Here is a 23,827-nt window from a genome sequence, read left to right on the forward strand (position 1 = left end):
GCAAACGCAACCGGTCTTGCCCTCTCCTCACCTGCCGGCACCTGAGAAAGAACAGCTCCAAGCCCGTCAGTGGAAGCATCAGTGGAGAGGATAAAAGGTCTATCAAAATCCGGGTGAGCCAGAACCACACAATCGAGGAGCGCAGTTTTTAGTTGTTCAAAGGCTCCATCACACTCAGGGGACCAATCCTGAGGTGTTAACTGTCTGTATGTTCCAGGTTTACATCGGCCCTGACCACCTTTAGTCCTCCGCTTCTGGCCAGCTGTTAAGGCATAGAGAGGCTTGGCAATACGGGAACATGCAGGAATGAAATGCTGATAAAACAGGACCATTCCGAGAAAAGATCTGACCTTCTGCTGGGACGGAGTACAGCCATCAGATTCCATCAAGTCCTCCCTCCTAAACCCAGAGATGGCGCTCACCTTCTCCTGATCCACAGAAACACCGTCAGCGCTCACAACATGACCCAGAAATTTAACTGACCTTCTGAGAAAATGACACTTCTTCTGAGAAAGCTTCAAGTTACTAGATCTCAACCGGGAGAAGACAACACTGAGGCGGCTTAAAGACTCCTCTACAGAAGGTGCAAACACCAACAAGTCATCAAGGTAACACAGAAGGTTTGAGAAGTTGAGGTCACCGAATATGCTAAGCATCATCCGCATAAAGGAGGCTGGACTGTTGCAGAGGCCCTGGGGCAGGCGGTTGTATTCATAAAGGCCAAGAGGTGTAGTAAAGGCTGTGTAATGCCTGTCAGACTGATGGAGAGGGATGTTGTAGAACCCTGAGGTCAGATCCATAGTGCTGAAGAAGGCGTTACCCCCAAGGGCAGCAAGGCAGTCCGACTGGTGTGGCAGTGGATGGGCGTCTTTCACAGACCTAGCATTAAGCCAACGAAAGTCAGTACATATTCGCAAATCCCCTGACTTCTTCCACACCAACACCAGGGGAGAGGCATATTCACTGATGGATTTGCTGATTATGCCCCTCATTTCCATTTCAGACAGAACTTCTCTCAACTTCTGATAATGAGCAGGTGGAACTCTGCGGAACGGCAGCCGAAAGGGACGGTCGTCAGCAAGGTGAATCCGATGAACAAACTCCTTTGCCTCCCCACAATCCAGACCATCTCTAGAGAACACATCCTGAAAGGCCAACAACAGATCGGCAAGCCTGCCCTTCCACTCATCTGACACTTCACAGCCCCCCATGTCAATGTCACCGAGACCACAATCCTTCAACAGCTGCACAGGGTCACTTGGGCCACTCTGGTGGCCAGTGAGAACAGGCGATGAACCCAACTGGGTTTTACAAAGACCCTGGGCAACAGGAAAGTCTTCCATGGCAACACAGGGGAACACGTCAGCTAGCTTTGCATTACGCCGTAAAGTAACAGCAGTCTGTGTGGGATTGAGGATCTTCATGGGGACCCAGCGATCACCCCACATTGGCGCAACAATTCGACCAACCATGATGTTCTTGGGTGTAGAGCGTGCGGATGTAGGCTCTACAATGACTGTGCTGCCAGGGGACACAGGAGCAGATGCTGGCAGCTTCCCCCAAACAATGTATTCCTTCTGGGGAAGCAACGTCACAGCCTGTTGTAATCTCACTGTTCCCACCTTATCAGGAACCTCTGGGCCCAACCACCGGGAAGAGCAACTCAGTAACTGGAGAAACAGCTCACAGTCAGGATCGGATGTACGTGAGGATAGCATCTCCCAATATTTCTCCTCAGATTTCATCTTCTGGACAACAGGACGGATCACATTAGTGCCAACAATAAACTCATCCCTCTGCCCAGGCACCAGAAACGTTGGCACCACAAACTTCCAGCCATAAATCTCAATGTCCAAATCATAGATACATTTAGGTTGAGTAACAAGACCACCACAACCAATGAGAACCACCTGCTCGGGGACAGGTTGTGGAATTAAGACAACACCAGCCGCTCTTAACTTGGCCTCTGCTGATTCACTAAGCGTACATGACATGCTTCCTGAATCTAGCATCCCTCTCAAAGACATTCGATTGCTCACTGACACAGGAGTATAAAACAGTTCACTAGCTCCCTCAATTCTTTGAGACCCAACCACAATGACAGTCTTGTCTTCAGAGTAGCAACAGTCAACATACACAGAGTGAGGATCAGGAGGATTGGTGAGGGTATCTATAACACTGCCCATGCTGCCCCTCTTATCACACAGGCCAACTAGTTTAAATTACCAGTAGATGGAGCAGTGGCTGACGGGAGCCTGGTCTTCTGTGCACATTCATTTCTCATATGACCAGGTCCAAAACAGTTAAGACATAGTCTGTGCAACCTACAGTGTGAATGAGTGGTGTGTTCGCTAGAACCACAAACCTGGCACGCTCTGCCTTGGGGACGCTGAGGAAATTGACCGCGACCTGCCCTCTGCCCGCTATTAGTCACCGAGGCAGTGCACAGGGAAAGAACCTTGTCAAACATAGCCACCATTTGCTGAGTCACAGGTTCTGGTGTGGCGCTGGCTGAAGTGTGTGGCTGGCCTCCTGATCCTGACAGCGGCTGTGGGGACTCATAAGTGGCTTTGGGTGGACAAAAGGGAATCAGTTCAGCAGAGTCCTGAAGATCGCAGGAATAAACAGGAGCTTGAGCCGACAAGGCATTGGTCACCAAGTGCGTATTAGCCGCAACACCTTTCATCTGTCCCACATGACTGTCCAAGCGGCGCTGGACCTCGGCAGCTGTCCACTCTTCAGGGGGCTTAATTTGAAATGACAGAGAAAGAGCAGGGTCAGGACAATGACTTATGAACATCATCACAACCTCAGCGGTGGGGTCGTCCACATGTTTCCCACGCCTCCTGAGGCACTCATCCACAGCATCAATAGACTTATTAAGACGAATCCAATAGTCCATGGCATCCTCACCACTCCTTGGTATTGTGCTATAAAAGTCTCTCATTGGCATGTTGGAGCATGTGACTGCACTGAAGTTTCGTTTTAGGATGTCAAATACAGCAGTAATCAACCCACCCTCACTCAGGTCAGGGCGGCAGCGGAGTGACACCTTAACCACATCCCGAGCTTTGCCTGTCAATCGGGACATGATCAGTTCATATTTCTGCTCAGATGTCTCACAGCTTGTTCTGGACAGGTAACACTTCATCATCCCCTCCCACTCTTGAATGGAAAATGTATCAGTGTGGTTGCCCCTGAAGAACGGTGGGGCTTTGGCTTCAGACTGCACCACTACTTTGAGCTGTGAAGCCTCCAGGCGACACACTGTCAGTAGCAGGCAGCTGGGTGTGGCAGGGCTGATGTTTGTGCATTGTATTCAGACTGTTTGCGATACTATCCCCAATTTGTTTTGCCAAATCAGTTATTATGCCACTGAGCGCATCATGTGTCACAACACGTGTGGGTTCTGAGTGTGCACTAGCAATAGGCGTAGAAGTGGCAATCGGTGGGCTTAACATAGTGTTATTACTAACAGGGTGTACCTTATCAACACCAGTATTCAAAGCCATGCCTCTACCAATACAAGGTGGATTAGGGTTAAACATCTTGTTGTTTCTTTTTTCAAAAATAAAAGCAAATTCACCTCACGCAGTCATGTAATACAATAAGACAGTCATTAAACCCTAACTCCGCACTGCAAGCCCAAAACCTGGCAGACAGTCCTGAGAGCAGCACTCCTCGGCGATGCGGTGACGTCACAAGACCACAGCGCGCCGAAGGTGAAGAGCGGAGAAGCCGAGGGCGCGGCAGGAGCCCGGGGGACGAAAAGACTGGCGATGAATGGCGATGGCACGGGTCAAACGGCACCAAGTGTATGTCTGCGTTGTGTTATTTTTGTGGTTGTGGTGCGTAGAGTAGCCACGGGACACAGTTGAACTTTTGGAGGCACTCTCCGTTTAATCTGGACAAAATAAAACAGCAAAATTAACATGTGCCGCTATTTGCTGATCCAGCCCAAACTCTTCCCAACACGAGAATTGCAAAAGGGCAAGAAAAACATACCTGGTCAAAAATAAAACAGCAAAATTAACATGTGCCGCTATTTGCTGATCCAGCCCAAACTACAAGGAAGACAACATGGAGTTAGCACCATCGCACCTGTTCACATCAATAAAACACTACATTGGAGCAACATCAGAGCTCAATATAAACTTGACTAGAACTGTAGTGTTATAAGAGTGACAAATTAAGACAAAATAATAACAGAAAGACAATTAAAACAAGGGATTACAAAAGATGACTGACCTCTTCCCAACACGAGAATTGCAAAAGGGAAGAGGGAGTCGCGACCCTCGAATTTATACAGGTGCACCAAGGGGGACACACGAAGAAGAAATAAAATACAGACGAAGTGGCTGGAGGACCAAGACAGCACAGTAAAACAAACACCAGGTATGTTCAACAATAGTAAACAAAAAGAACAATTTTGTGTAATTATAATACAATATTATATGTCCCTGTTACAGTTATACACCATGACTTTCTGCAGTCTATGTAATGTCTTTTATGCATGTGTGAGAGAACTTTTCCTGCTGATCGCACAATAAAGTGCAGAGAAAAGTCAGCAGGTGAGGCAGGCAGTACTCTGGCTCACCTCAAGGGGGCGTACGCAGGTTGGCAGGTGCTTTCTTGCTGCAGCGCTGGCTCATTTTAATAGGCAAACTTTATTAAAATTTATTGAAGCACCAGAATTTAAAGTTTGAAAAATAACAAAAATTCAATTCGTGCTGCAAACATTTCTGCACTTTAATTTGTTTACAGTTTATATGAATTTCTTAAAACACAAGGTGGGTGCTCTATCCATAGCTATAAAAGAAAGTTCTTTATAGGACAAATATGTTCCTGTCTATATGTTTGTGTTGGTTTGTGAGTGTAATTGAAAGAGGAATGCTGATGGGATATGAAGCATTATCAGTAGTTGTATGCTGTTGGAGAAATAAGATGCTTTTTTCAGTTCTTACAATTATAAATCTGACTCTTGAGGAGTCAGTGCCTCACCAGCCATGAACCTCACCGCACGTGACTGCTTATAACTTATAAGGTTACTTCCTCGTAAATCCGTAAACTCCACGTCCCTTCCTCAGAGTGGCATCATTACCAAAATATGGAAACATTTCACAAAAAATTAAAGATCAAGATTTTGAACTTCAGAGTGTTAAAAGAAAAGCAATTTTAGTGATTCAAAAAAATGGATTTATTAAAACTGAAATGAAACATTTAGAGGAAATGTTCCACCCATACTCTGAAATGTACGTCGGTAATGTTGGAGCAGCTCACCTGACAGTTCACCTGAGTTTGTAGCCACTTTGTGACGGCACATTTTACATACTTGACGTGACGCTTTTGTGTTTTTCTTCAGCACAAAGTTCAGCATTCTGTGGCTGTGTCTCAGGCTCTCAGGGCGCAATCACCCTGTTAAATACAGCAGGTAAAAATTCCTTCCTGTACAAACCAGACACCTGGATGTTTCCAACAGAAGACAGCTGTCTAACCTGTCGCACTGGTTTGCTTAATGTGGGTTTATATCGAAGAGGTATGCACCCAGGATCTGTGTGCCAAACTGAAATCAGAACAAATAGAAATCTGTGTGTGGGGAACAAAATGAGAAAACAGAGAAAAAAGAGCCGCAGTTGACCTTTGCTGATCCTTGCCCACCTCTCTCCTATCTTCTCTCCAACCCAGAGTTGACAAGAAGAAGACCTGGGATCTTTGACAGCCAGCGTGCCGCCCACACCTACACACTATTGTACTTATGTGTTAAGCAGATGTAAATTGTGCAGCAGGGTGTGACTACGTGGAAACGGGGAGCCAGGCATCGAGCAGAGGGTGTCACCATGCTGGAGTTGTTCAGCGAGGAAAATAAAACTGCACTGACAACATAACTGGCTTAGTGGTGTGGGCATTTGGAACTGGCTGTTACAAGGTCGAATGTGCTTTAAACTATACTGATGTATGTCAGTCAGTCTGCTCTCTTTTATTCTTGGAGTTCAACTTAATTCAGTTTTTTTATTCACACAAAGGAAAGGCAGTGGTGTCATCCCCCCGTCGTCTAACACACCAGAACGCTTGCTTGGTCTTTTCTTCTCCCTCAGCGCCGCAAAAAAAACTTGCTAATTTGTATATCCAGTGTAGCACGACCCAGTTATGAGTCGAGTTTTCCGTGTGTGTGTGTGATAATACCGAATGACCACAGCGCAGGAGTTAGTCTACTTTTTAAACTTACATTTGTATCCCTTTTGGCCTGAGGTGGGATTCCTTTATTGTAAAATATGCCAAGTACTTCATTAAAAGGAGATTCTATTCAAAACTGCCCATTCAAAGAGTCCCAATGTGGTTGTTTTTGTGTGTGTGTGTGTGTGTGCGTGTGTGTGTGTGTGTGCCTGGTTGTGAGACCATGTACGGCATCAGCTTTTCCCTTTTCTCTCTCATTTTCTCTCCTTTATTTTATGTGGCACCAGCAGCTGTGCATGCTGGCAGATGTGCCCAGATGTTGCCCTGTGATGGAGACACCTGAGTGGAACGCGCTCATTTGATGCAACACAGCAGCACTGGCGTCACATTCTGTCCTTCAGTAAATGTGTGGATGCCAAAAAAAATACTCTGATCAAAGTCAATGTACTGATTCAACTTTTCTACTCAAGTAAAAGTAAGAAAGTAAAGCCTCTGAGATGATTAAGCTAAATAAGTAACAAGGATTGATTGATTGATTGATTGATTGATTGATTGATTGATTGATTGATTGATTGATTGATTGATTGAGAAACAACACATCCTTTGATCATCTCAAAAAAAGACTAAAGTTCAGACAGAATAATCCAGCTTGGAGCTGCCAACAGCCCTTAAAGAGTCTTCTTGACCTCAGCCACAAATGTGGATCGTCTTGCTTCTCCACATGCTTTGAGGCCATGAAGTGCAGCCCTGAAGCGTTTGGACATCCCACCTTTGTGTGGGTGTATCACAGTATTAGTCAAAACAAGATTTAGTGCCTTTTAATCCCTGTCTTATTTTATAAAGCAATGGGTTTGCTTGGTGTCAACACTCATTGCTGGACCTGTGAGGAGATCAAATACCTTCTGCTTTATTTCAAATATTTCTTACAAAGATCTCCGTCTCTGCGGACTCAGTGTTTCAAGCGTCTAAAGATGGCTGAGGGGAGCTTTCAAAAGGTTTGTGCCTGTGGTCTTCCAGTTTCTCCATTGTAGGTCCTTCTAGTGGCGTGGGCATTTGTAAATGAGGCTGCCTTACCGGACCGGTGTTAACGGGTCTTTGGGCGTTTTCAGAGTTGTGTGTGTGGTTCTGCTACTGTGTTGGTATTTTTCTCAACCTGCATCGCATCGGTCCAGTTCGAAGAAGAAGGACTGGATTGGACTGAATTAGCATCTGTTGGATTGCAATAGCTCTCGTGTGTCACTGCCAATCCGTGTGTTCTTTGAATGAAGACTTCAAGATGAATAATGCCAATTTCAAAATGTATTTAACAATAGAACCAATTCAAGATACAAATATTACAGAGCCCTGGGACATTTCATAACCCTACAATAACAGAGTCAATTGCCAGGGCATGAAGTCTGACAACCTAACTATCCCTTGGCCCAGTCTTTCATAGAAACACATATGTAAATTATTGATGCTAATTCAGTCCAATCCAGTCCTTCTTCTTGGATGACCTCGTCTTCTTCTTCCAGGCCCATTGGATGCTTACACAGTCCTTGTTCTCCGTTGTCTCCCAAATGGCCAGTTCAAAGTTCACCTTCTTGCAGAGGAACCTATCAACACCAGTAAACTATTCTGTCACGTTTTACGATGGGGGTTTAACACTTTCCGTCTGACTGTCTCCTCCTGCCTCCAACTGTCTAAACAACATTCATGTCAAGGAAGGGTCAACTGACTTGATCTTTATTCCACTTACTAAACATTCTACCATTCCTAACTTCTAAAGTGCTTCTAACGGAAAACAGAAACATATGGTACAACACATGATAATAAAATAAAGACAATTCTCTTCACATCAATACTTTACATATGGGTTTCTATGAAAGACTGGGTCGAGGGATAGTTAGGTTGTCAGACTTCATGCCCTGGCAATTGACTCTGTTATTGTAGGGTTATGAACCGACCCGGAGCACTGTAATATTTGTATCTTGAATTGGCTCTATTTGTGAAATACATTTTTAAAAAGTCTTCATTCAGAGAACAGGCGGATTGGCAGTGGCGCATGTCATATATCAATCCAACAATGAACATGACCGGAAAATCTGTTTGACAGAATGTCATGCAATGTCATGTTGCACTTGTCTGCACCTGCAACTACAGAATATTGTTGTGTTGCTCATTATGTCCTTTTTTTAAAACACACAAACACACACACACACACACGCTAGTGACTCCTCACAACGCTCTTCGAGTTTCTTCGAGTGACGTCATGTGGCTGGGCTGCCCGAGCCACAAAGGGGCGGGGCTTCGCTCAGGCGTTACGGCAGCGCGCATCGAAGGACAGGTGAGGGAGAGGCTGGCGGCCCCAAAACTGAGGTAAAGTTCTTTATCCTGTCGAAGTTTAACGCTTAGTTTTATTAAAATGGCTTTGGGAGGCGGCTCGAGCCCGCAGCATGGATGTGTTTCCGGTGGCTAAAGCGACTATTCCTGTTTCTAGGGTCCATCATGACCGTCCTCAGCACGGGCGTGTTGCGAAATCTGACGCTGGTGATCCTCATCCTGTCCGCACTCACGGTTCTGTTATTAATGTACTTCAAGTCGTCCCCCTTACCCAAATGTCATCCTTACCCGGTCGAGTGGTCAGAGACTGAGAAGTCGGGGAACGCGTCGGCAAAGACCCGCCAGAAAAAACCCGTGTTGCTCGTCTGGTTCTGGCCCGAGAACAAAAAGTTCGATCTGCAGGATTGCAAGACGCTCCTGGGGATTGGCGACTGCCAGCTGTCGGATGATAAATCGTTGGCCTCCGAAGTGGACGGGGTTTTGTTATATCACAAAGCAATCAGCCAGGACCTGTCCAACCTGCCCACCTCCCGCACCAGAACTCAGAGGTGGATCTGGTTCAACCCAGACCCCCCCTTGGTCTCCCAGCAGATCCCGGGCATAAAAGCGCTTTTCAATCTGACCATGACTTACAGGAAGGACGCCGACATCCAGGTACGGTGGAAGGTCTCCGCCAGGAAAACCCCGGAAAAAGGCTTCACGCCTCCGCCGAAGCGGCGTTTGGTCTGCTGGATCGTGGACAGCAAAGAGATGACCAACACCTTCAATCAGACCTACAACGCCTACGTGGACCTCCTCAAGCACATCGCGGTGGACCTCATCGACAAGATGGAGGGCGAGGACTACCTGTCCACCATCAAAAGCTGCAAGTTCTACCTGTCCTTCGAGAGCTCCATTCACAGAGATTACATCACCGAGAAGTTCACCACGCCTCTGGCCCTCGGGACCGTCCCGGTGGCCCTGGGCCCCCCGAGGAGAAACTACGAGAGTTTTGTCCCGGGTTCTTCCTTCATTCACGTGAACGATTTTGCCGATTCCGCTGCCCTGGCCGCGCACCTCCAGAGCCTCGACCAGGACGAGGAGGCCTACCTGAGATACTTCGACTGGCGGAAGTTTTACACCATCGGGACCCCGTTTGCTGACGAAAAGTACCGGTTCCTGCACCCCATCTGCCAGGCCTGCCACCACCTGAGCGTGAGCAGGGTCTTCAGATACGTCCCTGACCTGTACAAGTGGTTTTTAGTGGCGACGTAAACACGCGCACGCATGCACACACACACACACACACACACACACACACAGACACGTGTGTAGCTGCACTTAAGAAGAAATTTTTACTAAATTAAAAAAACCACCACATTCTCTTTCCCACTCTCACTTCATAATGAGGCCCGGCTCTGACCCAGGACTGTTGATAGGAACGTTTTCCTCTTTCCTGAGCCTGTTGGGGGGGGGGGGGGTTAATTGTCTGCTTTTGTGTTTATGCATTCATTCTGGCCCTATGAAGAAGGTTTTGCTGGTTTTTCTATTTAGCTCTGTGGTGGGTAGATTCTCAGGTTTAGGTGGGTAGATTCTCAGGTTTAGGTGGGTAGATTCTCAGGTTTAGGTGGGTAGATTCTCAGGTTAGGTGGGTAGATTCTCAGGTTAAGGTGGGTAGATTCTCAGGTTAAGGTGGGTAGATTCCCAGGTTAAGGTGCCACTAAACAGCTACTTTGCGTTACAGATTGAAATGTTCTATAATGATTTTGCTGCATACAGGCGTTGGATATTTTGCCCTTCACTCCAGCTGTGCAGGGTGTGTATATTATTTTTGGTAGTTTGAAATATAAGTGGGATATGTTATGTGGTGATGTATAAGTGGTGGCATGTGTTTGACCCTGACTCCTCATGATTAACACACAATTAAATAATAACACACAATTATTTTTTTGTGTACTCAATAGAAAATCTGTTTTGTTGTGTTTCTTTGCAACTAGGTCATTAAAAGAGTTAAATAGAAGAAACAAATGGATTGATTTTTTTTTTTTTAGTAATTATTCGTGCATTTTAGGTTCAGAACGGACAAAAATTTCAGCTTTAAAATTCCGTTTGTTGTTGTTGCTGCTGCTCCTCATATATTCATCCAAAATCGGCAACTTTAATCATCACAGCTATGATCCGTGTAAGTACGTCCTGCTGTGTTCTTTCATTGAATGTTCTTATTCAGTTATCATCTGGCAGCTGACTGTTGAATGACACATTTTGCAAAGATAAGTTGTCTGCTCGGCCTCCGGTGCCTCGTGTCTTAATCTGAAGATGCTGGAAGTCCGAAGCCTGGAGAGGTACAGTGGCCGGTGAGCGTTCAGGTACCTTGGGGACCGGAGGCGGTGCAGCCAGTTGACTGATTTTTGGGTTTTGATTCACAACAAGGTTTTTGTTCTGTGGATCTTCTTTTATTTTTGACTCATTGGCTGCATGAAATACATGAAATACAAGAACTAGAGACAATTTATAATTTGAAATAAGTAAAACCATGGTGGTGATAAGACACGAGCTTAGAGGGGGTTCAGTGATAAAAGAACAGTACACCACTGACTTTCACATGTTGTGATCTTTCTGTTAAGAAGCCGAAGGCAGCAAATGGAACCCTGGATTCACATTTTGGGTCCTAAGAGAGTGAAAAGCCCCAAATGTATACAAACGCCCTCGTCCTTTAGCATACATCGTATCAAAGTACCATCAAAAACCTTCCAAGACTGCAGCTGTGATTAGGTGGAGCAGGTACCAACACGGTCATCTAGCAGTCAGTCAACTTTTACTGGATCAACAAGTTTGCCTGACTTATTGTGAGCAGTCTTTGTCAGTGTTCATATAGGATTGGGTGTTGGCATGTATGCATAGCCGGGCTGCAGAGTCGACACATGAGCAGGATGAGCCAAACTAATGCAAACATTTCTATTTCTTGAGTATTTGTTTGGCAGACACCATGTTATTGAACTTGACGCATCCAGTAGAGGGCAAGTCTGCCCTCTACTGGATGCGTGCGGTGCTCACAGTCAAGGGTCCGCCTGGGTTTATGTGGTGCGTTTTCAGTGTTTTCTCTCTCGTTTACAGGCTTTTAGGCCGAGCGAAACGCCATCATTGTGTTTTCAGCATGCTTCCTGCCAGACAGCAACTGTGACAATTACAGTTATGTCATGGAAAACCTTTTTCTGTAAGTAGACGCCACATGGAGCAGTATCCTCCAACAACGTTCATTTGGTCTGTTTTTGCCAGTTGTGTTTTTCTTTTGTTTCTTTGGTGTCAGACACCAAAAGTGTCCAAGAGTGAAGCTCAATAGTAAACAGATTTGAGCTCAACGGGGGCATGGAATTATGTTACAGTGACACAAACGGCTGTTTTCAAATTGTGAGCAGAGAGAGTGTGATTTACCCTGGGTTATGCAGGTACGTCATAAACACCTTGGAGTTAATGGTGGCAGAAGATTATATGATTGTGTACCTGAATGGCGCCACACCACGCAGGAGACTACCAGGATTTTCATGGATGAAAAAGTGCTATCAGATGATTGATCGAAGGTAATATTCACACATGCTGCCATCAAGGCCTGTTCTTCTGCATTCCTCTTTGCTACTAAGAGGCAGCAGTCAGGCTCTGAACGTAAACAACATTTATGTTTTTCTGGGACGATTGTGTGTTTTATGTTTGTTTTAATTCTTCTTTGATTCTCCTCTTTTCCCGCAGGCTGAAGAAAAACCTTAAAATGTTCATCATTGTCCATCCTTCCTGGTTTATACGGACTTTGCTAGGGATCACAAGGCCCTTCATAAGGTTCCAGCCAGCTTTTTTAACTTTTAACGTTCCTTATAACCACTGACGTGCGGTCATGCTGACCAAAGAAAGAACAAGTGTACATAAATAAATATTATTATTTTCCACTGATATGTGTTAAAAATGCATTTGGAGTATGACTACACATTTCTGCCATTTTATTGAGTAAAAATTGCTGAATTTGAGTTTTTCCGATCAAATCCAGGGCAGAAACCGCGGGTGAGGCAGGGGCGAATTGTGCCTCACGTCTGACTGCATGATCCAATACAAACTGGGTTGCATGAGGTGTGCCAGTTTTTGTTCCTCAGCATATCGCTAATATGAACTTTACAGAAATAGTCGTTATACACCATGACTTTCTGCAGTCTATGTAATGTCTTTTATGCATGTGTGAGAGAACTTTTCCTGCTGATCGCACAATAAAGTGCAGAGAAAAGTCAGCAGGTGAGGCAGGCAGTACTCTGGCTCACCTCAAGGGGGCGTACGCAGGTTGGCAGGTGCTTTCTTGCTGCAGCGCTGGCTCATTTTAATAGGCAAACTTTATTAAAATTTATTGAAGCACCAGAATTTAAAGTTTGAAAAATAACAAAAATTCAATTCGTGCTGCAAACATTTCTGCACTTTAGTTTGTTTACAGTTTATATGAATTTCTTAAAACACAAGGTGGGTGCTCTATCCATAGCTATAAAAGAAAGTTCTTTATAGGACAAATATGTTCCTGTCTATATGTTTGTGTTGGTTTGTGAGTGTAATTGAAAGAGGAATGCTGATGGGATATGAAGCATTATCAGTAGTTGTATGCTGTTGGAAAAATGGTGAAATAAGATGCTTTTTTCAGTTCTTACAATCATAAATCTGACTCTTGAGGAGTCAGTGCCTCACCAGCCATGAACCTCACCGCACGTGACTGCTTATAACTTATAAGGTTACTTCCTCGTAAATCCGTAAACTCCACGTCCCTTCCTCAGAGTGGCATCATTACCAAAATATGGAAACATTTCACAAGAAAATAAAGATCAAGATTTTGAACTTCAGAGTGTTAAAAGAAAAGCAATTTTGGTGATTCAAAAAAATGGATTTATTAAAACTGAAATGAAACATTTAGAGGAAATCTTCCACCCATACTCTGAAATGTACGTCGGTAATGTTGGAGCAGCTCACCTGACAGTTCACCTGAGTTTGTAGCAACTTTGTGACGGCACATTTTACATACGTGACGTGACGCTTTTGTGTTCAAATATGTGAACAGCCTCCAGGAGCTGGGACGGATCATTCCGATGGAGTATGTCAACATTCCAGCCAGCATCATCCGGTCAGTCAGTCTGTGTTTGCTATAAAGACAGAATGAAACATGTATGCTATGACAACAAACCGCTGTCATTTTATTTTACAACAGAGTGAAAGGTGTCACATCAGAGCAGCATTAAAGCTTGTTTGAGAAGCAGGTGTAGATGGAGCTGCCTTCCAAATCTGTCGCTCCGATTTAAAGCACAAAGTTCAGCACAAATTTAATTTCAAATGTAATTATTTGCATTCTGCCGGTAACCCGTTAAGCTGATTGGCTGTGTCTCAGGCTCTCAGGGCGCAATCACCCTGTTAAATACAGCAGGTAAAAATTCCTTCCTGTACAAACCAGACACCTGGATGTTTCCCACAGAAGAAGCTGTCTAACCTGTCGCACTGGTTTGCTTAATGTGGGTTTATATCGAAGAGGTATGCACCCAGGATCTGTGTGCCAAACTGAAATCAGAACAAATACAAATCTGTGTGTGGGGAACAAAATGAGAAAACAGAGAAAAAAGAGCCGCAGTTGACCTTTGCTGATCCTTGCCCACCTCTCTCCTATCTTCTCTCCAACCCAGAGTTGACAAGAAGAAGACCTGGGATCTTTGACAGCCAGCGTGCCGCCCACACCTACACACTATTGTACTTATGTGTTAAGCAGATGTAAATTGTGCAGCAAGGTGTGACTACGTGGAAACGGGGAGCCAGGCATCGAGCAGAGGGTGTCACCATGCTGGAGTTGTTCAGCGAGGAAAATAAAACTGCACTGACAACATAACTGGCTTAGTGGTGTGGGCATTTGGAACTGGCTGTTACAAGGTCGAATGTGCTTTAAACTATACTGATGTATGTCAGTCAGTCTGATCTCTTTTATTCTTGGACTTAATTCAGTTTTTTTATTCACACAAAGGAAAGGTAGTGGTGTCATCCCCCCCGTCGTCTAACACACCAGAACGCTTGCTTGGTCTTTTCTTCTCCCTCAGCGCCGCAAAAAAAACTTGCTAATTTGTATATCCAGTGTAGCACGACCCAGTTATGAGTCGAGTTTTCCGTGTGTGCGTGTGATAATACCGAATGACCACAGCGCAGGAGTTAGTCTACTTTTTAAACTTTTCTAGTGATCCTCTACCTGATGCCTCAAGAGTGTTGGTCTGTATCGTGCAGGTGAAACCTGCATTATTACAGCTATAATTGCATTATTGCAGCTATTGTTTGCAGCTATAACAGATCCATGTGGAAGGAGCGACCACAGACGCCACGTTTATAAACCTCACAGCCCTGCGGCACCCATTATTTAGTAAGTGTAGATGGTGCCGCCTCAGGGCATATTCAGAAAAAGGTAAGATGGCTGTCTGGTGTTGATTAACTTGCTTCACCAAACACAAACCCGGAAAACCTGTTTGACAGTATGTCATTATTTTTAAAACACACACACACACACACACACGCTACTGACTCCTCACTCCTCACAACGCAATTCTGTTTTCTAGTCTGAGAATAAAGTATCTAACGTGCACTATTGTAACAGTGGGCCAGATTCATGAAGCGTTCTTACGAACAAATTTGTTCTTAAGTCCCACTTACGAACAGTTGACGAAGATTGTGGCATTCACCAATTTCTTCTTATCCTGGATTTATTCGTAGGTAAGAACAAATCCTACGAACACTCAGGAGTACTCTTGCGCACATTTCAGTGCCGACATGTTGGCATGGTTGTGTTTTCTTCTCTTGTGCAGTTCAATAAAATTCAATATTACAATGATAATTCTGTCATATTTATTTATTTATTTGTTTATTTCCTATTTTTGGTGATTTACGGAGAATTTTAAAATTACGTAAATGTGCCAATGACTTAACATTAATCAACCAAATTGGAAACCATGCCAAAACTGTCTTTTTATTTGATTTTATCTTGATTTATTTTATTAGGGGATCGAGGATATGCCCTGGCTCCCTGGTTGTTGACACCACTGACCAACCCTCAGACTCCACAGGAGTTTTATTCAATCAGATGCATGCGCGCAGTCGCTCCACCATTGAACGCACCATCGGCATGTTACAGGGGCGCTGGATGTGTTTGGACACAGAGCCACAACCCCGTGAGGATGTGCGTCCTGACGCAATGATGGGGCCAGACTGCAGGCACGCGGTTCACGTTCGAGCGCGATTAATTGCCCGTTTGTGAATAAAATGCATTATTGTCACAATCCGAGCACAGCTTTTACACGTTTATTTTTTTTACATTCTTTTTTTTTACATTCTTCTTTTTTTTTTACATTCTCGTTGATTTCTTTAAGCATGTTGGCTATAGTCATCAGGGTTGAGGCAATTTTATCAAGCGTGTTAGCCATCCTTTGATTGTTCAACACGGCGTCAGAAATCAGGCGTGGAGAGGCAAGCTTTGGGCATTTCGCTTTGGGCATTTCGCTGCTTTTGGCTCTGTCTACAGGGTCCTGCTGCAGTTCCTTTTATGGGCATTAGTGGGCGGTGATTTATGCTAATCATATGTTAATTAGACTCACCTGGCACGCGCTTTCAACTTACGAACAGATGGCATTCATCAATCTAAGAACACAGCTGCGAACAATTCTGGGGCTTACGAACGCGTTGATGAATCCGACGTAGGGTTTTCTTAAAAAACTTCTTAAGGACAACTTAAGAAAGAATCTAAGAAGATTCGTAAGAACATATTGGTGAATCGGGCCCAGTGTGCGAACAATGGGCCAGATTCACGAAGCGTTCTTACGAACAAATTTGTTCTTAAGTGCCACTTACGAACAGTTGACGAAGATTGTGGCATTCACCAATTTCTTCTTATCCTGGATTTATTCGTAGGTAAGAACAAATCCTACGAACACTCAGGAGTACTCTTGCGCACATTTCAGTGCCGACATGTTGGCATGGTTGTGTTTTCTTCTCTTGTGCAGTTCAATAAAATTCAATATTACAATGATAATTCTGTCATATTTATTTATTTATTTCCTATTTTTGGTGATTTACGGAGAATTTTAAAATTACGTAAATGTGCCAATGACTTAACATTAATCAACCAAATTGGAAACCATGCCAAAACTGTCTTTTTATTTGATTTTATCTTGATTTATTTTATTAGGGGATCGAGGATATGCCCTGGCTCCCTGGTTGTTGACACCACTGACCAACCCTCAGACTCCACAGGAGTTTTATTCAATCAGATGCATGCGCGCAGTCGCTCCACCATTGAACGCACCATCGGCATGTTAAAGGGGCGCTGGATGTGTTTGGACACAGAGCCACAACCCCGTGAGGATGTGCGTCCTGACGCAATGATGGGGCCAGACTGCAGGCACGCGGTTCACGTTCGAGCGCGATTAATTGCCCGTTTGTGAATAAAATGCATTATTGTCACAATCCGAGCACAGCTTTTACACGTTTATTTTTTTTACATTCTCGTTGATTTCTTTAAGCGTGTTGGCTATAGTCATCAGGGTTGAGGCAATTTTTATCAAGCGTGTTAGCCATCCTTTCTTGATTGTTCAACACGGCGTCAGAAATCAGCCGTGGAGAGGCAAGCTTTGGGCATTTCGCTTTGGGCATTTGGCTGCTTTTTGCTCTGTCTACAGGGTCCTGCTGCAGTTCCTTTTATGGGCATTAGTGGGCGGTGACTTATGCTAATCGTATGTTAATTAGACTCACCTTTGCACACGCTTTCAACTTACGAACAGATGGCATTCATCAATCTAAGAACACAGCTGCGAACAATTCTGGGGCTTACGAACGCGTTGATGAATCCGACGTAGGGTTTTCTTAAAAAACTTCTTAATAACAACTTAAGAAAGAATCTAAGAAGATTCTTAAGAACATATTGGTGAATCTGGCCCAATGACTTTTCTTCAAGTTTCTTCGAGTGACGTCATGTGGCTGGGCTGCCCGAGCCACAAAGGGGCGGGGCTTCGCTCAGGCGTTACGGCAGCGCGCATCGAAGGACAGGTGAGGGAGAGGCTGGCGGCCCCAAAACTGAGGTAAAGTTCTTTATCCTGTCGAAGTTTAACGCTTAGTTTTATTAAAATGGCTTTGGGAGGCGGCTCGAGCCCGCAGCATGGATGTGTTTCCGGTGGCTAAAGCGACTATTCCTGTTTCTAGGGTCCATCATGACCGTCCTCAGCACGGGCGTGTTGCGAAATCTGACGCTGGTGATCCTCATCCTGTCCGCACTCACGGTTCTGTTATTAATGTACTTCAAGTCGTCCCCCTTACCCAAATGTCATCCTTACCCGGTCGAGTGGTCAGAGACTGAGAAGTCGGGGAACGCGTCGGCAAAGACCCGCCAGAAAAAACCCGTGTTGCTCGTCTGGTTCTGGCCCGAGAACAAAAAGTTCGATCTGCAGGATTGCAAGACGCTCCTGGGGATTGGCGACTGCCAGCTGTCGGATGATAAATCGTTGGCCTCCGAAGTGGACGGGGTTTTGATATATCACAAAGCAATCAGCCAGGACCTGTCCAACCTGCCCACCTCCCGCACCAGAACTCAGAGGTGGATCTGGTTCAACCCAGACCCCCTCTTGGTCTCCCAGCAGATCCCGGGCATAAAAGCGCTTTTCAATCTGACCATGACTTACAGGAAGGACGCCGACATCCAGGTACGGTGGAAGGTCTCCGCCAGGAAAACCCCGGAAAAAGGCTTCACGCCTCCGCCGAAGCGGCGTTTGGTCTGCTGGATCGTGGACAGCAAAGAGATGACCAACACCTTCAATCAGACCTACAACGCCTACGTGGACCTCCTCAAGCACATCGCGGTGGACCTCATCGACAAGATGGAGGGCGAGGACTACCTGTCCACCATCAAAAGCTGCAAGTTCTACCTGTCCTTGGAGAGCTCCATTCACAGAGATTACATCACCGAGAAGTTCACCACGCCTCTGGCCCTCGGGACCGTCCCGGTGGCCCTGGGCCCCCCGAGGAGAAACTACGAGAGTTTTGTCCCGGGTTCTTCCTTCATTCACGTGAACGATTTTGCCGATTCCGCTGCCCTGGCCGCGCACCTCCAGAGCCTCGACCAGGACGAGGAGGCCTACCTGAGATACTTCGACTGGCGGAAGTTTTACACCATCGGGACCCCGTTTGCTGACGAAAAGTACCGGTTCCTGCACCCCATCTGCCAGGCCTGCCACCACCTGAGCGTGAGCAGGGTCTTCAGATACGTCCCTGACCTGTACAAGTGGTTTTTAGTGGCGACGTAAACACGCGCACGTATGCACACACACACACACACACACACACACACACACACACACACGTGTGTAGCTGCACTTAAAAAGAAATTTTTACTAAATTAAAAAAACCACCACATTCTCTTCCCCTCTCTCACTTCATAATGAGGCCCGGCTCTGACCCAGGACTGTTGATAGGAACGTTTTCCTCTTTCCTGAGCCTGTTGGGGGGGGGGGTTAATTGTCTGCTTTTGTGTTTATGCATTCATTCTGGCCCTATAAAGAAGGTTTTGCTGGTTTTTCTATTTAGCTCTGTGGTGGGTAGATTCTCAGGTTTAGGTGGGTAGATTCTCAGGTTTAGGTGGGTAGATTCTCAGGTTTAGGTGGGTAGATTCTCAGGTTTAGCTGCGTAGATTCTCAGGTTAGGTGGGTAGATTCTCAGGTTTAGGTGGGTAGATTCTCAGGTTAGGTGGGTAGATTCTCAGGTTTAGGTGGGTAGATTCTCAGGTTAGGTGGGTAGATTCTCAGGTTAGGTGGGTAGATTCTCAGGTTAAGGTGGGTAGATTCTCAGGTTTAGGTGGGTAGATTCTCAGGTTAGGTGGGTAGATTCTCAGGTTAAGGTGGGTAGATTCTCAGGTTTAGGTGGGTAGATTCTCAGGTTAAGGTGGGTAGATTCTCAGGTTTAGGTGGGTAGATTCCCAGGTTAGGTGGGTAGATTCTCAGGTTAGGTGGGTAGATTCTCAGGTTAAGGTGGGTAGATTCTCAGGTTTAGGTGGGTAGATTCTCAGGTTAGGTGGGTAGATTCTCAGGTTAAGGTGGGTAGATTCTCAGGTTTAGGTGGGTAGATTCTCAGGTTAAGGTGGGTAGATTCTCAGGTTAAGGTGGGTAGATTCTCAGGTTAAGGTGGGTAGATTCCCAGGTTAAGGTGCCACTAAACAGCTACTTTGCGTTACAGATTGAAATGTTCTATAATGATTTTGCTGCATACGGGCGTTGGATATTTTGCCCTTCACTCCAGCTGTGCAGGGTGTGTATATTATTTTTGGTAGTTTGAAATATAAGTGGGATATGTTATGTGGTGATGTATAAGTGGTGGCATGTGTTTGACCCTGACTCCTCATGATTAACACACAATTAAATAATAACACACAATTATTTTTTTGTGTACTCAATAGAAAATCTGTTTTGTTGTGTTTCTTTGCAACTAGGTCATTAAAAGAGTTAAATAGAAGAAACAAATGGATTGATTTTTTTTTTTTTAGTAATTATTCGTGCATTTTAGGTTCAGAACGGACAAAAATTTCAGCTTTAAAATTCCGTTTGTTGTTGTTGCTGCTGCTCCTCATATATTCATCCAAAATCGGCAACTTTAATCATCACAGCTATGATCCGTGTAAGTACGTCCTGCTGTGTTCTTTCATTGAATGTTCTTATTCAGTTATCATCTGGCAGCTGACTGTTGAATGACACATTTTGCAAAGATAAGTTGTCTGCTCGGCCTCCGGTGCCTCGTGTCTTAATCTGAAGATGCTGGAAGTCCGAAGCCTGGAGAGGTACAGTGGCCGGTGAGCGTTCAGGTACCTTGGGGACCGGAGGCGGTGCAGCCAGTTGACTGATTTTTGGGTTTTGATTCACAACAAGGTTTTTGTTCTGTGGATCTTCTTTTATTTTTGAATCATTGGCTGCATGAAATACATGAAATACAAGAACTAGAGACAATTTATAATTTGAAATAAGTAAAACCATGGTGGTGATAAGACACGAGCTTAGAGGGGGTTCAGTGATAAAAGAACAGTACACCACTGACTTTCACATGTTGTGATCTTTCTGTTAAGAAGCCGAAGGCAGCAAATGGAACCCTGGATTCACATTTTGGGTCCTAAGAGAGTGAAAAGCCCCAAATGTATACAAACGCCCTCGTCCTTTAGCATACATCGTATCAAATTACCATCAAAAACCTTCCAAGACTGCAGCTGTGCTTAGGTGGAGCAGGTACCAACACGGTCATCTAGCAGTCAGTCAACTTTTACTGGATCAACAAGTTTGCCTGACTTATTGTGAGCAGTCTTTGTCAGTGTTCATACAGGATTGGGTGTTGGCATGTATGCATAGCCGGGCTGCAGAGTCGACACATGAGCAGGATGAGCCAAACTAATGCAAACATTTCTATTTCTTGAGTATTTGTTTGGCAGACACGCGTGCGGTGCTCACAGTCAAGGGTCCGCCTGGGTTTATGTGGTGCGTTTTCAGTGTTTTCTCTCTCGTTTACAGGCTTTTAGGCCGAGCGAAACGCCATCATTGTGTTTTCAGCATGCTTCCTGCCAGACAGCAACTGTGACAATTACAGTTATGTCATGGAAAACCTTTTTCTGTAAGTAGACGCCACATGGAGCAGTATCCTCCAACAACGTTCATTTGGTCTGTTTTTGCCAGTTGTGTTTTTCTTTTGTTTCTTTGGTGTCAGACACCAAAAGTGTCCAAGAGTGAAGCTCAATAGTAAACAGATTTGAGCTCAACGGGGGCATGGAATTATGTTACAGTGACACAAACGGCTGTTTTCAAATTGTGAGCAGAGAGAGTGTGATTTACCCTGGTTTATGCAGGTACGTCATAAACACCTTGGAGTTAATGGTGGCAGAAGATTATATGATTGTGTACCTGAATGGCGCCACACCACGCAGGAGACTACCAGGATTTTCATGGATGAAAAAGTGCTATCAGATGATTGATCGAAGGTAATATTCACACATGCTGCCATCAAGGCCTGTTCTTCTGCATTCCTCTTTGCTACTAAGAGGCAGCAGTCAGGCTCTGAACGTAAACAACATTTATGTTTTTCTGGGACGATTGTGTGTTTTATGTTTGTTTTAATTCTTCTTTGATTCTCCTCTTTTCCCGCAGGCTGAAGAAAAACCTTAAAATGTTCATCATTGTCCATCCTTCCTGGTTTATACGGACTTTGCTGGGGATCACAAGGCCCTTCATAAGGTTCCAGCCAGCTTTTTTAACTTTTAACGTTCCTTATAACCACTGACGTGCGGTCATGCTGACCAAAGAAAGAACAAGTGTACATAAATAAATATTATTATTTTCCACTGATATGTGTTAAAAATGCATTTGGAGTATGACTACACATTTCTGCCATTTTATTGAGTAAAAATTGCTGAATTTGAGTTTTTCCGATCAAATCCAGGGCAGAAACCGCGGGTGAGGCAGGGGCGAATTGTGCCTCACGTCTGACTGCATGATCCAATACAAACTGGGTTGCATGAGGTGTGCCAGTTTTTGTTCCTCAGCATATCGCTAATATGAACTTTACAGAAATAGTCGTTATACACCATGACTTTCTGCAGTCTATGTAATGTCTTTTATGCATGTGTGAGAGAACTTTTCTGCTGATCGCACAATAAAGTGCAGAGAAAAGTCAGCAGGTGAGGCAGGCAGTACTCTGGCTCACCTCAAGGGGGCGTACGCAGGTTGGCAGGTGCTTTCTTGCTGCAGCGCTGGCTCATTTTAATAGGCAAACTTTATTAAAATTTATTGAAGCACCAGAATTTAAAGTTTGAAAAATAACAAATTAAATTCGTGCTGCAAACATTTCTGCACTTTAGTTTGTTTACAGTTTATATGAATTTCTTAAAACACAAGGTGGGTGCTCTATCCATAGCTATAAAAGAAAGTTCTTTATAGGACAAATATGTTCCTGTCTATATGTTTGTGTTGGTTTGTGAGTGTAATTGAAAGAGGAATGCTGATGGGATATGAAGCATTATCAGTAGTTGTATGCTGTTGGAAAAATGGTGAAATAAGATGCTTTTTTCAGTTCTTACAATCATAAATCTGACTCTTGAGGAGTCAGTGCCTCACCAGCCATGAACCTCACCGCACGTGACTGCTTATAACTTATAAGGTTACTTCCTCGTAAATCCGTAAACTCCACGTCCCTTCCTCAGAGTGGCATCATTACCAAAATATGGAAACATTTCACAAGAAAATAAAGATCAAGATTTTGAACTTCAGAGTGTTAAAAGAAAAGCAATTTTGGTGATTCAAAAAAATGGATTTATTAAAACTGAAATGAAACATTTAGAGGAAATGTTCCACCCATACTCTGAAATGTACGTCGGTAATGTTGGAGCAGCTCACCTGACAGTTCACCTGAGTTTGTAGCAACTTTGTGACGGCACATTTTACATACGTGACGTGACGCTTTTGTGTTTTTCTTCAGCACAAAGTTCAGCAGTAAGATCAAATATGTGAACAGCCTCCAGGAGCTGGGACGGATCATTCCGATGGAGTATGTCAACATTCCAGCCAGCATCATCCGGTCAGTCAGTCTGTGTTTGCTATAAAGACAGAATGAAACATGTATGCTATGACAACAAACCGCTGTCATTTTATTTTACAACAGAGTGAAAGGTGTCACATCAGAGCAGCATTAAAGCTTGTTTGAGAAGCAGGTGTAGATGGAGCTGCCTTCCAAATCTGTCGCTCCGATTTAAAGCACAAAGTTCAGCACAAATTTAATTTCAAATGTAATTATTTGCATTCTGCCGGTAACCCGTTAAGCTGATTGGCTGTGTCTCAGGCTCTCAGGGCGCAATCACCCTGTTAAATACAGCAGGTAAAAATTCCTTCCTGTACAAACCAGACACCTGGATGTTTCCCACAGAAGAAGCTGTCTAACCTGTCGCACTGGTTTGCTTAATGTGGGTTTATATCGAAGAGGTATGCACCCAGGATCTGTGTGCCAAACTGAAATCAGAACAAATACAAATCTGTGTGTGGGGAACAAAATGAGAAAACAGAGAAAAAAGAGCCGCAGTTGACCTTTGCTGATCCTTGCCCACCTCTCTCCTATCTTCTCTCCAACCCAGAGTTGACAAGAAGAAGACCTGGGATCTTTGACAGCCAGCGTGCCGCCCACACCTACACACTATTGTACTTATGTGTTAAGCAGATGTAAATTGTGCAGCAAGGTGTGACTACGTGGAAACGGGGAGCCAGGCATCGAGCAGAGGGTGTCACCATGCTGGAGTTTTGGTCTT

General features: G+C 44.6%; 2 protein-coding genes and 3 long non-coding RNA genes across 10 annotated transcripts in view; 4 read left to right on the forward strand and 1 right to left on the reverse strand.

The window, feature by feature from the left end:
- Positions 1-3,877: 3,877 nt before the first annotated feature.
- On the reverse strand, positions 3,878-4,828 carry LOC115248735 (uncharacterized). The gene is made up of 2 exons (XR_003887484.1): positions 4,249-4,828; positions 3,878-4,064 (listed from the first exon to the last, which is right to left on the reverse strand). It is a non-coding gene; the product is annotated as an uncharacterized lncRNA (long non-coding RNA).
- A 559-nt stretch (positions 4,829-5,387) lies between these two features.
- LOC115248734 (uncharacterized) lies at positions 5,388-6,316 on the forward strand. Its single transcript, XR_003887483.1, has 2 exons — positions 5,388-5,431; positions 5,686-6,316. It is a non-coding gene; the product is annotated as an uncharacterized lncRNA (long non-coding RNA).
- A 2,072-nt stretch (positions 6,317-8,388) lies between these two features.
- LOC105419315 (alpha-(1,3)-fucosyltransferase 9-like) lies at positions 8,389-14,365 on the forward strand. 5 transcript variants are annotated; one of them, XR_003887480.1, is made up of 6 exons: positions 8,429-8,532; positions 11,590-11,689; positions 11,922-12,053; positions 12,512-12,591; positions 13,556-13,618; positions 14,169-14,365. XR_003887480.1 is itself a non-coding variant. In XM_029832522.1 (2 exons), exon 2 carries the CDS (start codon positions 8,662-8,664, stop codon positions 9,748-9,750), a length of 1,089 nt encoding a protein of 362 aa, XP_029688382.1. In that variant the 5' UTR covers positions 8,389-8,532; positions 8,654-8,661; the 3' UTR covers positions 9,751-10,499. The 5 variants fall into 5 exon arrangements, 1 of the variants encoding a protein (XP_029688382.1); XR_003887478.1 differs by lacking the exons at positions 12,512-12,591; positions 13,556-13,618; positions 14,169-14,365 and adding exons at positions 12,220-12,306; positions 13,796-13,812; XR_003887479.1 differs by lacking the exons at positions 13,556-13,618; positions 14,169-14,365 and adding an exon at positions 12,220-12,306 and having other exon boundaries at positions 12,512-12,536.
- A 3,108-nt stretch (positions 14,366-17,473) lies between these two features.
- LOC105419496 (alpha-(1,3)-fucosyltransferase 9-like) lies at positions 17,474-21,878 on the forward strand. Of its 2 annotated transcripts, XR_003887481.1 has the most exons (4): positions 17,493-17,591; positions 21,051-21,150; positions 21,383-21,514; positions 21,681-21,878. XR_003887481.1 is itself a non-coding variant. In XM_029832523.1 (2 exons), the coding sequence occupies exon 2, from the start codon at positions 17,721-17,723 to the stop codon at positions 18,807-18,809; it is 1,089 nt and encodes a 362-aa protein (XP_029688383.1). In that variant the 5' UTR covers positions 17,474-17,591; positions 17,713-17,720; the 3' UTR covers positions 18,810-19,178. The 2 variants fall into 2 exon arrangements, 1 of the variants encoding a protein (XP_029688383.1); XM_029832523.1 differs by lacking the exons at positions 21,051-21,150; positions 21,383-21,514; positions 21,681-21,878 and adding an exon at positions 17,713-19,178 and having other exon boundaries at positions 17,474-17,591.
- Positions 21,879-22,008: 130 nt separating this feature from the next.
- Positions 22,009-23,827, forward strand: part of LOC115248733 (uncharacterized) — a 2,062-nt gene continuing 243 nt past the window's right edge. Inside the window, exons 1-3 of the long non-coding RNA XR_003887482.1 lie at positions 22,009-22,052; positions 23,044-23,106; positions 23,657-23,827. The exon at positions 23,657-23,827 is cut by the window's right edge and continues 243 nt beyond it. This is a non-coding gene — a long non-coding RNA (uncharacterized lncRNA). The remainder of the gene's footprint in view (positions 22,053-23,043; positions 23,107-23,656) is intronic.

This window comes from Takifugu rubripes, unplaced genomic scaffold, assembly GCF_901000725.2.
Source record: "Takifugu rubripes unplaced genomic scaffold, fTakRub1.2, whole genome shotgun sequence".
In the NCBI taxonomy this organism is placed as follows: domain Eukaryota; kingdom Metazoa; phylum Chordata; class Actinopteri; order Tetraodontiformes; family Tetraodontidae; genus Takifugu; species Takifugu rubripes.